General features: G+C 37.3%; 1 protein-coding gene across 1 annotated transcript in view; it reads right to left on the bottom strand.

The window, feature by feature from the left end:
• CPNE8 (copine 8) overlaps nt 1-15238 on the bottom strand; it is a 255945-nt gene that overhangs the window by 170836 nt on the left and 69871 nt on the right. Inside the window, exon 6 of the mRNA XM_004052956.5 lies at nt 4388-4464. Coding sequence (XP_004053004.2) covers nt 4388-4464 — 77 coding nt within the window. The remainder of the gene's footprint in view (nt 1-4387; nt 4465-15238) is intronic.

Below are 15238 nucleotides of genomic sequence, written 5' to 3'. Positions count from 1 at the left end.
GTTAAAGATATCTGGTCAGGGCAGGTTCACACAGCAAGACAGCAGGAGGCAGTGGAAACTATGAAGAATAGATGGAAGAGCTATACCATAAATACCTATTATTTCCCCAGTGTGAATTTCTCCGCTATTTCGGTCATGCATTCATAAATTTTACTACTCTTACATATTCATGTGAAAACATGGAGGCTTCGAAGTTGTGTTTGTCACCAAGCTTCCTGTCACGAGAAGAAAACACTTCCTGACCTTGCATCATCTCCAATATCTTCCCTGGTTTCATTTCTTCCAAAGCCATTCCCTCTTCCACTGAAATATCTCAGATCTTCCCATGTTCCCATCTCTTCCCACTATTTGCTTATTAGATTGATTCAGGAAAAAAAGTTAAAAAGTAAAAAAAGTGAAGTACATGGAAGAGCAGGAGTTAGCAAGGATGAATGTGGAATTTAGGACTCCATGGAGTGGACCAGCTGCTCTGAAGGGCTACCTTGGCATTATTCGCAGATAAAGCTTCCATGCAAACAGCATTTTGCTCTTCCTCAACCCAATTGTGCTTTTTTCAAACACAAAGTATGAATGGTTGTGTTTTTCATTTGAGACTGAGGTAAGGGAGTAAAATGCTATTTGCAGAGAAGCTGTATCTTCTCTCAAAGTACCTGAACTTAAAACTTAGCCAACAGACCTTGTTCTTCAATCCACATGTTCTTCCTCCAGACACACGCCTCTCTCACAGCTAGAGTTTTTCATTAAAGCCAGTCTTTTCTATGCAAGATGAAGGGTGACTACAAAATGTTTTTTCCAGTCCATTGTTCACCTGCATTGGAACATCTGATCCAGTGATAGCATGTCACTGGATGCCTTAGTTAATAAAGCCAAAATATCTTTCCACTAGCAAACTAATCGTATTTACTTTTACTCTCCCATTTTTAATTAATCTCTCCTATTTCATTTCACCCTCTCATCTCTTTCCTCTATTGGATTATCTTAGGTATCTAATCCAATTCACTACTGTTTAATGAATATAATTGCAACCAGTCTGCAATTCCTAAGGTTTTGTTTCTTTGCTTTTTTCTTTTGTAGCCCATCTCTTTGCTACACTCAAGCTTTACATTTTCTTACCCACTTAGTACTAAAACTTGCCTAGATAAGTTTTCTAAGAAAAATTTAGAAATCTTCCACTGCTCAAACAATAATCTTACCTTTAAACTATTTTCTTAATGTTTATTTGCCTGACAAGACTGTCCAAGGAGATGAAGGGCTGAATAAAATTTAGTGATATAAGCTTAGAAAATCAAATTAATTGTTCCTTTTTCAGTAAGAAAGATAGAACCTGAGGACCTTCAATAAAGTTGTCTAAATTTCAGAATATCCTATAGATGAAGCACAGCATGTGGTTACTGTAGATCCATGTTGGATGAGCAAGTTTTGAAGTCTTTCCCTCATTACACTATATGAAATATGTGTATGTTATATCCCGCCCTTAGCAAGAGCTAAGAAAAATCTAAATCTCATCCTTTCTGATTACATAAAATGATCATGACTCAACCCCCAGCAAATTCTCCCAACATTTGCATATTCTACCAGTCTACCCTAGGTATCTTCACCTCTTAGCAAGAATTTATTTTTGCTGGTCACACCTACTGGGAATTGTTGAATCAGCTGAACAAGGACCATATCTTATGCTATGTTCTATTCACCACATACCCCAATCAACACATTATAATAATATCAAATTTTTAATATGTTCCAAGATTAATATAAATATGATTTTCCACTGGTAAATTTTTTATAACTTAATAATTTAATCGTTTTCTGAAATTAGAATTATGATTTCCTTATGTTAAAAAAACACCAGATAAAAATTTCCAATAAAATTACTAATTTAAAAAATGTATACCACATAGGCTGGGCGCAGTGGCTCACGCCTGTAATCCCAGAACTTTGGGAGGCCGAGGCGGGCAGATCACGAGGTCAGGAGTTCAAGACCAGCCTGACCAACGTGCTGAAACCCCGTCTCTACTAAAAATACAAAAAAAAAAAAAAATTAGCAGGGCGCCACGCGTGCGCCTGTAATCCCAGCTACTCGGGAGGCTGAGGCAGAAGAATCACTTGAACCCAGGAGGCAGAGGTTGCAGTGAGCAGAGATTGTGCCTGGACAACAAAGGGAGACTCCGTCTCAAAAAAAAAAAAAAAAAAAAAAAGTATACCACATAGCCAACGTGCATAGGAAAGAAATGCTCAACATCACTAATCATTAGAGAAATGCAAATAAAAACCATAATGAGATATCATCTTAGAACAGTCAGAGTGGCTATTACTAAAAAGTCAAAAAACAACAGATGCTGGTGAGGCCGCAGAGAAAAGGGAACACTTATATGCTGCTGGTGGAAATGTAAATTAGTTCAGCCATTGTGTAAAGCAATTTGGTGATTTCTCAAACAACTTAAAACAGAATTACCATTTGACCCAGCAATCCCATTATTGGGTACATAGCCAAAGGAATATAAATTGTTCTACCATAAAGACATTCATGTTTATGTTCATTGCAGCACTACTCACAATAGCAAAGACATGGAATCAACCTAAATGCCCACCAATGGTGGACTGGATAAATAAAATGTGGTAAATATACAACATGGAATATTATATAGACATAAAAAAGTCTGAAATTTTATCCTTTATAGCAACAGTAACGGAACTAGAGGCCATTATCCTAAGCAAATTGACACAGGAACAGAAAACCAAATACCACATGTTCTCACTTATAAGCGGGAGATAAACATTGAGTAGTCATGGACACAAAGAAGGAAAGAGCAGACACTGGAGCCTACTTGAGGGTGGAGGAAGGGAGGAAAGTGAGGACCGAAAAACTACCTATGGGGTACTATGCTTATTACCTGGGTGATGAAATAATCTGTATGCCAAAGCCCTGTGATGTGAAATTTATCTACCTAGCAAACCTGCACAAGTACCTCTGAACCTAAAATAAAAGTTAACAAATAAATAAATGAATAAGAAGTGTACCCATTCATAAAAATCTCTATTCTGTTGCTTGGAAATGAAAATTCTGTATTTTAATTGCTTTTGTTTTCTCTTGAAGAATGTTAAAGGCATCTTTAAGGTGGTATTGCATATATTATTGATTCTTTTTAATGACAAAAAACAAAAGGTAGATTTAGTGATCTTAGGAATCCTTGTGAGCATAAGTCACTAGAATAGGAGATGCAATTAGAATTATATGCACTCAATAAAATATTTGCATTTGCCTCACAGATTGCTTACTACTTACTAAAGTGAGCATAAATATATTTTTGTAATAAGCTTCCAAGTCCTATAATTATGTGAAAATAAATTACACACAAAAAGAATTTAAAATGGGAGCTGATATATGAAAGTTTTCAAACTGACATTCGGTAATAATTTTCTAAGAAAATCAAATTAAATTTCAAAAAATTATAATTTATAGAATTCTTATTAGCCTAATAATTTCTTGCAAAGCAATGAACACACTAAATAAAAAGTTTAATTTTATATAAGAAATGTGAGAATAATGCCTTGCCATTTCAAGTATTTATGTCAGAAATAAACAGATTTATGGAGTATTGGAATATTTATTTTTTGAGTTTGAGATTCTTAAAAGATTGATGAAGATAAAGACTTCAAAATTCCCTAAAGCTTTTGACATTGTGGTTAGCTCTGCAAATGTACTATTCTTTCTAGATCTTCTGAATTTTATGAACAGTTAAGTCAATCCAAATAATCAGGATTAGGGAAGGGGAAGAAGGAGGAAAGGAGAATAAAGCCATGAAAAATTTCTAAAATTTGCTCTCTGCCTTATTTGGAACTGGAGAAAACAGAATCAACTCATGCAATTGACCTGAAAACTAAACATGATCCTAGTAACTGAAGGTGAAGATGGAATAGACCATTCTTAGTGATTACCTTCTCCCAATATTTACCTACTTACAGCTTTCTCTACAAGCCACTTCCATGGTAAAAATTATTATGAAAATTTCAATAACCGAAAGTTCATTTATGAAATACATGGTATTAACAGCAGTTTACTACACATATTTACTAACCCAAAAGAGTAAAATCTCTTTTTCAAGAAGTACTAAATCTGATAATTAATAGTACAACCAAAAGAAAAACAACACATTTCCTTATTTAAATTTGCTCATTTCATCTTGTGAAAATTTTTTAGCATAGCATATGACAGGTGACATAGAAATTATTCTTTAAAAATATGTCAAAATTATTTGTTAAAAGAAAAAACTCAAACAAGATTTTAAAACCCACTTTTGCTCCACAACCAGGCATTCACCAATTCCAAACTGACAAAATAGAAACTGTTAAAGTTGGCATTTCATTGTCTGAATTAAAAAATACTTACACTATTGGTTTTTCCAGGCGACTTCCCTGTGAACCAACGATCTCTCCCAATGTACAAAACACTTGTCCCAGAAAGTCCTGAAATAGATAAAAAGATTAAAGCTCATAAGTTTCCAAACTATCTTTACAGTATATGTTTTGTACATCATACATCTGCATTGTTTTCATTGCTGAAATATTGACATTTCTAACTTCCAATAATAAGTAAAATAAGCTCAATATGCATTAATCTTACCACGTGACTTTCACATGTTTGTACAGCATTTTGTGTTTTTAATCACAGAGCAGTTATTCTGAGTTCACAGGCATTGCATTTGTTTTCTTTTTATGTTTTAAGTTATAATAAAAAATAGACAAAAGTTGGGGGTTTTGAATGCACAATTGGCTTAACTTCGGATGCCTCTGAATTACTGGAATTGTTGGCTGAGGAGACAAAATGAGAAAGCCCACAGCAGAGGTGGCTAATCCCAGTAACACTTAGAGAAAGGTCATGTGATGCAGTAGCCTCAACTAGGGTCCACAGCCAACCTGCCAGGTGTCTATTCTAGTACTACCACTTACTAACTGTGATTGTAGGCAATCAATTAAGCTCTGCAGTTTACTCTTCTCTATAATGTATTAGTACCTCCTCACAAAATTGTTCTGAGGGTTCAATTAGCTATTGCAAGAGTTAATACTAGCATATTGTAAGTGCCTAAAAATGGGTTAAGTAAAATATACTATAACGTTCATTAACATACAACCGTATGATTCTTATTTTCAAGACACAGAATAACCCTGTAAGTGAGAGGTCTGATATTAACACTGCATTTCACATATAAAGAAACTAAGTGCTTATTTCACGTTGCATGCCTATATCAAAACATCTCATGTACCTCATAAATGCATACACCTACTATGTACTCACAAAAATTTTTAAATTAATTTAATTTAATTTAATTAAAAAAATAGAAACTAAAACTCTAGAAGGTTGATTTTCCATAAATAGCAGAGCCAAGACAAACTCTGATGTTCTGACTCCAGATTGATATGCCACATAAGAATTTAAATACCATAAGTACAATGCAAACTCATATATCTATAAAATAAGGGCACCAACACCATCTGGATATGTAGGTCAAGAAAATGTGAAGTTGTTCCAGGGAAAGACACGTGCCTTCTAGCTTAGCCTGTATATGATTCAAAGAATTGCCCTGTTCTAAAACAAGGTGGGAGATCTCTCTAAATTGTTTGTGTAGTGAACAGGACCAAGAAAATTCCTAAGAAGGATGGACAGAGAGGATTAATGGCAAACAAAATGTGTTCAGTATACTAAATAAACAAATCTATTTAGTTTAGTAGTTTTACAGAGAAATGACTGTTCTCAGATGAAAGAAAAAAAGCCAACTCATGGTGAGGAACTAGTATTGGCCCCATTTCTCAGATAAGGGAACTGAGGCACAGAGAAAGTAAATTGCTCAGAGCTACAATTTGGACCCAAGTCTAAACCCAAGGCTTACTATTCACCTAATCACTATGCCAAGCCATGCTGCCTCTCTGCTTCTAGTCGAATGAAAGGAATGAGACCCAGTCACAAAAAAGCTTACCAAGCCACAAAAGTAAAAACTATGTTCTTCAGTGTTGGAGGTGGGGAAAGTGGGGGTGAGAAGTGCCCTAATTAAAAACAGGAGGAAAAGATATCTGTAGACTAGCATAGTCAAGGGAACATTTTCCCAAAGGAATTACTTTCTTGAGAGCCAGTAAGGAATCAGATCAGATATTGCTTGGAGAGAAGATAATTGGACATTCTAGATTTACAGAACAGATCAGAGTCACAGGCCAGAGAATAATGAGAAAAGAGAAGGACTCAAGTAAAAAGCAGAAATGGAGATGAAGAGCCAAGCCCAGAGAGGGCCCTCATGACCAGACACAAAAGTTGTCTTAGGGTCATCAGAAGCAACCAGAAGCCTTTCACCAATTCAGGGACACCATTAGAGCAGTGTATTCAGAAGATTACTCAAGTGCCTGTTTGCAGAGTGATTTCAGGAATGAGGAAAAAAACTAGAAGCCAGATCAATCAGAAGGCTATGGTAGTTAATAAGAGGCAAAGTGTTAAGGCCCCAAACAGTACCGCACAGAAAAAGGACAGGATTTGGTGAAAACCGTACTTGCACTTGAGACAAAAAATAACCCCACATCTGATACTTGGATACTGCCGGCATGGTCATTAAACTGCAAATCACTTTAAATTTGCTTTCAAATACATAAACAGAATTTAAGATAAAACTTTCCCATATTTAAATGAAACACCTTTCATAATGGCACTTCTGTATCAATATCAAAACAGATTTTACAAATGTTTATGGAATTTTAATAAACCTAAATTTCTTTAAGTCTCATGACAGCTAGAAAGAACTGAAAACTGAAGATCTGAAATGTATCACTGCTCTTCTGAGTCAGCAGCAAAAAAACACACAAGGGCGATTCCAGAATTCTTTTCTAAGGATAATTATGCTAATGCGCACCTGCAAATACTACATATTAAATGGACTTTGCCAATGGAGTAGCGAGTCTCAGTAAAAGCCATCTGTGCTGAAATTGCTCAAGAGAATAAAACATAAATATTGAGCAGGATCATATTAATATGGAGACACACTAACAAATACAAGAGAACATATGAACAATCACCTTGGCTGAACAAAATCAACAAAACGTGCAACAAAAAGCTATGACGTGAATCTGTGTATTTCTGTGTCAAAGGCCACACACACACTGGTGTCAACCAGCTCTGGCTAGTCCTAGCTGATTGGCCAGAACTCCACTAGACTGGTTTGATAAACCCCTGAATTAAAAACACCTGAGTGCTAGGTAATGAGGACGATTTCATACCTACAAGAAGCACAGGAAAGGGTGTGTGGCTTGACATACACTATGACATACACCACTGGACTCTACAGAAAAAGCCCCAGGAGAAAACTAAATCAGAAGTCATTTCCTTTTCCAGCTCCACCAGCGCAGGGGAATGCAATCACCCAGTTAGCTAAACTGGGACTGCTGAAGAATCAACACAGGCCCATAATGGCAGACATGAAAAGCACAGGCATCAGCTGAGAAGGAAAACAGTACTGTGGCAGTAAGCTGGACATATAGCCATACAGGGCAGTACTGCCAGATCACTTCCCAGGCCTCTCCCTTAAAGGTGAAGCTGGGAAGTGTAAGGCTATAGAAGACCTCGGCCTGTTGCTCTTGCAAATTCAGGTGAGTATAACGTACATACGACTTGAATGGAGGCCTCTACAGGTACCGTACATTTTGCCCCCAAATATTTATGGCGCTCTCAGCTAATGTTTGTATTTTTAGTAGAGACAGGGTTTCGCCATGTTGGCCAGGATGGTCTCGAACTCCTGAGCTCAGGTGACCCACCTGCCTCAGCCTCCCAAAGAGCTAGGATTAGAGGCATGAGCCACTGCACCCGGGCTTGATTCAATATTTTAGTAGAAACAATTTCTCACATTTTAATATTATAAAAAAGCAAGAATTTGTCTTTTTAACGGATAGATCCATCTACAAACCAAAATGCTAAATCCAACCTCCGAGAGATAACACAAAGTTCTAAATTTAAATTACAAATACAATTTCTAAAATTATACACTATCCCTGAGTGTATACATTTCTTTTCCCTCAGCACAACTGTTGATTTTTAAGATATTTTTGGCTACGCCAGGAGCAGTGGCTCATACCTGTAATCCCAGCACTTTGGGAGGCCGAGGTGGGCGGATCACTTGAGGTCAGGCGATCAAGACCAGTCGGGCCAACATTGTGAAACCCCACCTCTACTAAAAATACAAAAATTAGCTGGATATGGTGCTGTGTGCCTGTAATCCCAACTACTTGGGAGGCTAAGGCAGGAGAATCGCTTGATCCCGGAGGCAGAGGTAACAGTGAGCTGAGATCGTGGCACTGTACTCCAGCCTGGGCGACAGAGTGAGACCTTATCTCAAAAAAAAAAAAAAAAAAAAAGAAAAAGAAAAGATACCTTTGGCTTTCTAACAGTCCAAATGAACGCAGTTAAATAAGACACTGAAAGAAAATTAAGTTTTCAACAAGTAGATGATCAGTGACTGAAATTAACCTGTTTTTTTTTTTTGAGACAGGAGTCTTGCTCTGTTGCCCAGCCTGGAGTGCAGTGGCGCGATCTTGGCTCACTGCAAGCTCCACCTCCCGGGTTCACACCATTCTCCTGTCTCAGCCTCCCAAGTAGCTGGGACTACAGGCACTCGTCACCACGCCCAGCTAATTTTTTGTATTTTTAGTAGAGACGGGGTTTCACCGTGTTAGCCAGGATGGTCTCGATCTCCTGACCTCGTGATCTGCCCGCCTTGGCCTCCCAAAGTGCTGGGTTTACAGGTATGAGCCACCACACCCGGCCACCAATTTTTAAAAATTATCCACATATTGGCCAGCCATGGTGGCTCACGCCTGTAATCCCAGCACTTTGGGGGACAGAGGCCGGCAGATCGCTTGAGGTCAGGAGTTCAAGACCAGCCTGGGCAACATGGTGAAAACCCGTCTCTACTAAAAATACAAAAATTAGCAAGGTATAGTGGTGCAGGCCTGCAGTCCCAGCCACTTGGTAGGCTGAGGCAGCAGAATAGCTTGAACCCGGGAGGTGGAGGTTGCGGTGAGCCAAGATCAGGCCACTGCACTCCAGCCTGGGTGACAGAGTAAGACACTGTCTCAAAAAAAAAAAAAAAAAGATCCACATATATATTCAATAATTGCAAACATATACCACATACAGCTTTTCAAAATAAAGCTATGCTATAGTAAAATAACATTCTACCATAGTTTTTAAATATTTATATTCACAAATATTACAAATCTATGGAAAATATTTACATTGTTACAGCACATCACTTTTGATAGAACACTAGTTCATCAATAACGAAGTTCAAAACGTAATATGTTAACAGAAAATAAGTAAATATTCTCACTGCTAGTAAACATGGTGAGACAGGTGCTATGCCAAATAACTAGAAAACTTACTAAATATTATGATTAAATATCTGAAATATAGCATTATCAAATAATAATATTAAATATGACATTATACTATGACAAAGTATCATTATTAAACACTAAGCCCTGAGTAAGGGCCAGTTTTATGTGCAAACGAACCCACCTAATATAACTTAATGAGTGCTGAAGTTACTATATTCAAACTCATCTCAGGCATTATCCCTATCTCTGTCTGAAAGTCTAAGGCAGATTCTTTAAGACCCTACTGAGAATGCAAATGGGAAAGATAGCCATGTATAGCAACAGTCATAAACATTTTAGCTTGAATATGTGTATAAGGCTACCTCTCATCATCTAATAAGAACTAGAAAGAAGGCTACAGGAAAAAAAGAAAGTTTTTATTGAAAAAGCATCAAAGAATAACATGAAGAGCTCTTTTACACAGGGCAGTCAGGTAATGCCTCGCAGTTATCTATTCAAGTAGATACCTTAATCATGTGAGGGAGGGAACCATGTGAAGATCTGGGGCAGAAGCATTACAGATAGGAGAAAAAGCAAGAACAAAGTCCCTGAGACAAGTACTTGGGTGCTCAAGGAAAGCAAGAGAGACAGCAGGTTAGAGCAGGGTGAGCAATGACGAGAATGGCAGGAGAGGAGGTAACCAGGGGCTATATCAAGGACTGATTTCTATCCTAAGTGTGGATGAAAGCCATTGGAGGGTTTAAACTGGAAAGCGACATGTCCTAGCTGGCTTTTAAAATGATCATTCTAGCTACTCTTCTTCCCTCAAGATTCTATCCTATTCTCTTCTCCATTTGCATTTTCTTAGATAACTCTGAGTTCCAACTTGATTGGCTGATGGTTAGTAAATCTATGTCTTAGTCTTCAAACACTGCCTAATCAATATCTCCATTTGGATGCTTACTGGGGGTCTCAAATTTAACATGAACTTGGCCTTACCATGGGTCTCTCAATCCTCATCCCCCTGCCTCAATCTCCTTCTCCCCAATGTACCTCATTATATGAACCACATCACTATTTACCCATTTGTTCTCATCAGGAACCTAGTAGCCACTCTAACTTCTCTTATTTTTACACTGGACATCCAATTCATCATCAGTCATACTACCAACATATATTCCAAATCTGACCACGTCTTACCACTTCAATGGTTTTTAACCACCAAAGGTTGCTCATCCAGTCAAACTACAACAGCCTTATAAATGACCTCCTTAATTCTAGTCTTGCTTCCTCAACCCCACTCTCCACTTCAACTGTCACAGTCACCATTTAAATGCATAAATCAGATCACATCATCCTCCAGTGACATCCATCCAAAAAAAGAAAAATCCAAACTCTTTTTTTAACTGTGGCCTCCAAATCTCTCCATCATCTGATTCCTATGTATGTTTCCGAACTATTTTAGTACACTCCCCTCATCACTCATAATATTTTACATATGGTAGCCATCTTTCTGTCACACCAACGTTCCAAACTTTTTTTTTTTTTTTGAGATGGAGTTCACTCTGTCACCGGGCTGGAGTACAGTGGCACAATCTCGGCTCACTGCAACCTCTGCCTCCCTGGTTCATCCCTGGTTCAAGCGATTCTCCTGCCTCAGCCTCCTGAGTAGCTGGGATTGCAGGCATGTGCCACCACGCCCAGCTAATTTTTGTATTTTTAGTAGATACAGGGTTTCACCACGTTGGCCAGGATGGTCTCAATCTCCTGACCTCGTGATCCGCCCACCTCGGCCTCTCAAAGTGCTGGGATTACAAGCATGAGCCACCGCACCTGGCCCCAAACTCTTTCTTGACTCAAGGCCACTGTACTGTTCTTCCTTTTGCCTGGGATGCTGTTCTCCTAGATTTTCAATCATTCCCTCCTTCTCCTCAGTAAATATACACCCAAGGTGATAAATGGCATAGAACCATGCTGGTTGGTTTAGGGAAACTTCAGCTTCTGACTACTGGTGCTTCTCCAGTCACTCTCTCCCAGTGTCAATGTCTTACTAGTTTAAGTGCCATAAAGAAAGTCAAGTATCTTAATCACTTACTGTATTCATGTTCATTGAGTAAATCTGCTTACCTCACCTCTTCAATTCCAAAATGTAAGCTGCTTTAGGAGAGAGGCCTTGTTTGTCTTATTCATTGCTATATTCCCCAGCATGACAAGTGCCTGTCCTATATTTATTGCCTGTCTGCCTATATGAATATATATTAATACTTTAGAATTCAGTTCATCTATATATAGGTTAAATTAGCTTTATACTCTAATGAAAGAATCTTGCCCCACTTAAAAATCTGTTTCTATGAGAAAATCCATTTCATAGTCCAAACAATATTCAAATAAAATTTTTAAATATAACTGATCTGCATGTGAAAGCTTATATTTATAATATTTAGAAAGTGTGTTAAAAACTATACACCTTCACTGAAGGCTACTGTCTAGTGTACAAAATAATCCAGTGAGCCATGAATATGTCTGAAACAAAAAGTTTAGTGGTGCCTTCCGCAACCAACCAAGTGGATAAATGTATTTTGGATTGCCTTGTCTGTATGAAAATTGAGTATATAGAGTACAGTTTCTATGTTATCTGGTCCAACATCCCAAGCAGAATCCTGTACACACCAATTATGGGCCTGTCATTAATCCTTTCATTAATGGTTTGGCTTATGCAATTTAATTATGCAAATGAAAGTATGCTATGTAGTTCTGCTAATAGTATTTAGTTGAGTAGGTTCACTAGTACCTTACAGAACAAACTCAGAATTCAAAATGCCATATTTTGTTCACAGGGCCTAACACTATAGGGAAAAATATCTTAGTAAAGCTATTTCCTCAGAGAATCATAAACAGAATAAATCTTCTAAAAAAGATGTCCCTAGATTCCATAAGTCTTTGTCTGGTGCACAATGGTTTTCACTAAAACACGTTTCCACAGCAAATAGAATCAATTAAAGTAATTATGATTCTTTATGTCTTACGTCATATTTATTTGCAATGTTAGAAATCTAAGGTGCAGTTCTATATTCTATCTCCATTTTCCCTAACAGTATCAAAAAACAGGAATTTGACCCAAGAGTCTTAAGTACCAAACACCAAATAAAGTCATCCTGAAAGAAAATTCTTTCAAAATTATCAGAAAAGAGAATGGAAAAAAAAATTATTATTACTAATTCAAGGGGTCTCTCTTGCTACAAAATCCCTTTTATAAAAAAATAAGTAAGTGCCTTTATGCCACATGCAACCTGGGCACTTAGCAGTTTTTCCTACAAGGTTCCAGTTCATATTTATTTCACTTTGCAAAATTGGCAGGTAGACAACAACAGTCTTAATGAATCATATCCTCAGGGAATAAACCTATCTTGTTCATTGATTCTGTCTGGTCTTCAAAAATCCTCATGAATTTCTTTTGGGTTGGATGAGCTATATGCGTCTTTACCTAAAATCTGTACTTGTATGCTTTCAATTAAGGAACAGCTTTTGCTATAAATTTCTAACAGAAATCTAGATAGTCATCTCTAACAGTTCTTATAACAATTCAAAAAACACATTTTTCTTCTCTTTCGACATCCTTCACCTACTTATAAGCTCAGGCACTTATTAACTAATCTGTACAGTCGAATAAATATATTTTAAAAATATAACACAGACACAAATACAAAGGATAGCTTAAAATGTGAAATAATATAAATCATGGGACCTACAGGAGATGACGCAATATATCGGTAGAAAAGTAATGAGAATCTGAACTAAGGCAATAACAGCAAGAAGGGAAAGAAGAAAGCAGAAAGAGAAGCATTTTTTTGTTAGAAGGAACAGGACTTGGTGACTCAGTAAAAGTCACACGTGACACAGAAAGTGGTTAACCATGCATCCAAATTTTCTAACTGAGTAAACTGTGTTGATGAATTATTCTCAAGATAAATCACAGAAGCAGAAGCACATGATCTGGAAGGAAAAAATCATAAATTTTAGATCTACTTGAGTTTTAGGCTTCTGTGGAGTATGTACTAGGAAATACTTAACAAGCAATTGAAACTTGCATTTGCTAAGGTATCCAGAGGGATAAACACTTGAGGGTCATCAGGTATGGTAGGGACATGGTTGAGCTCTCCCAAAAACAGTTTATATAGTGAGATGAGATAAAAATTGAAAATAAAGTTATGAGAAAAAATAATATTAAGGGATAAGAGGAGGAAATAACGCTTAAAGTGACAGATAATGGGTAAACAGGGAGGCTGGAGAAGCAGCAAGGGAGAAGTTTCTGTGGAAGTTAGAAATGAATGTTTCAAGAATGGAGTAGTCAATCCTATTTGGAACAGAGAGAGAGAGAGAGATTACGAGGTAAAGAGTGAAGAGAAGACATTCAATCTTAATCTCACCTATGTCGGGGTAGTTTAAGCAGAAGTGAAAACCTGATGAGGAGATAGTAAAAGAGGTATCATGAGGGTAAAGCAGTGTCAAGATAAAATTTCTTACGATGAGAAGATAAAATTTTCTTATGAAAATAAAAGTATTTCTACAAAAGAGAAAGATTTGAAAGGAAATATACATTTATGATTTCTAGGAGGAGTATCTCTTATATAATAAAATGTAGTCACTAGTGACTATTAAAGGGAAAAGAATTAGCCATGTTTAAGGTACCTTCCTATCCCATACACTTCTCTCTGCCCTGTACTTAAGGCAACTCCACTGATAGGAAACACATGTTCCCAACTTCACTTAAAATATCCAACCCCACGGAAATGTCCTTACCTGCCAGTTATTACGCCCTTTGAAGAGTAGTTTGAACTAAGAAACACAGAAACTATATTCAGGGAGAGTGGTACTTGGAAGTCTATGTCCAGTCAGAAGTGGTGAGGTCATTTCCCTAAACAGAGAAACTTGGTCTTCAAAGAGAAGCAGAAGCTCAGAGAAAAGACATGGTAAAAAGAATATGTGGCCTGAGAGAGAGAAAGAGAAATGGAGAGAATAGCTATCTCACTCACAACTCACCACCGTTTCCAGTGCCAGCTCCCATAAAGCCAACCTACACTTCACATTTATGACATGCTCATAATCCCTTTAATCAACAACCTATGTGTGAGAAGTGAATACATTTCTTTCTTTACAACTCAACAACTTTGACTATAAAATGCAGTTTCTTTTCTGATTCTTTTTAGGACATTTGCAAAACTTCCAATATAAAGCTATGCAAATAAATTGTAAATGTCTAGTCACAATGCTATAAACCTTAATCATGAGAAGGAAGGTGGCATGGCGATCACAATGAACTTTACTTATGGAGAGCAATAAGCTTGTTGCAGCATTTTTTTCAACCTGTAAAGAGGTAAATCACTTAGACAGACTGTTCCTGAATACTGCTTCACATGATTCTGCTGTATGCTTCATAACACAAATAAATCTCATACCTCCTTCAATGAAGGGGGCAGCAGTAAATGTGATTTTTACCACCATACGTATTCATGCTCCCAGATTTTCCAAATCTGTTTCCTAGCTCGTAATTCCCCTTTCTGTCTCATCTCTTTTCTGAATTATTACACTCCCCTTCTCCAAACTTCATGGGAAATCACATGCCCATCTATTCTAGTTTGACAGCGTACAACAGTGGAAAAGTTAAAAAAATCTCACCCTCCTACATTTCTGGGCACTGTTAGTCCAGCCAGCCTCCTAACTCTGACACAACTGCTAATTCTACATCTGTGTACCCAGATTTCACTTGGCACCTCAGTTATCTCCTTTCAGAATGCTGTTTTCACCCTCATTCAGCCCTTCCTACTGGGGGTGGCCTAATTCCAACTTCACAGGTCAATAAACAAGTTGATGGATTAGCACAATGTTTTGCTGG

Source organism: Gorilla gorilla, chromosome 10 (genome assembly GCF_029281585.2).
Source record: "Gorilla gorilla gorilla isolate KB3781 chromosome 10, NHGRI_mGorGor1-v2.1_pri, whole genome shotgun sequence".
Taxonomy (NCBI): domain Eukaryota; kingdom Metazoa; phylum Chordata; class Mammalia; order Primates; family Hominidae; genus Gorilla; species Gorilla gorilla.
The sequence above is the reverse complement of the archived record's forward strand: the minus strand, read 5'-3'. Positions and strand labels throughout refer to the sequence as shown.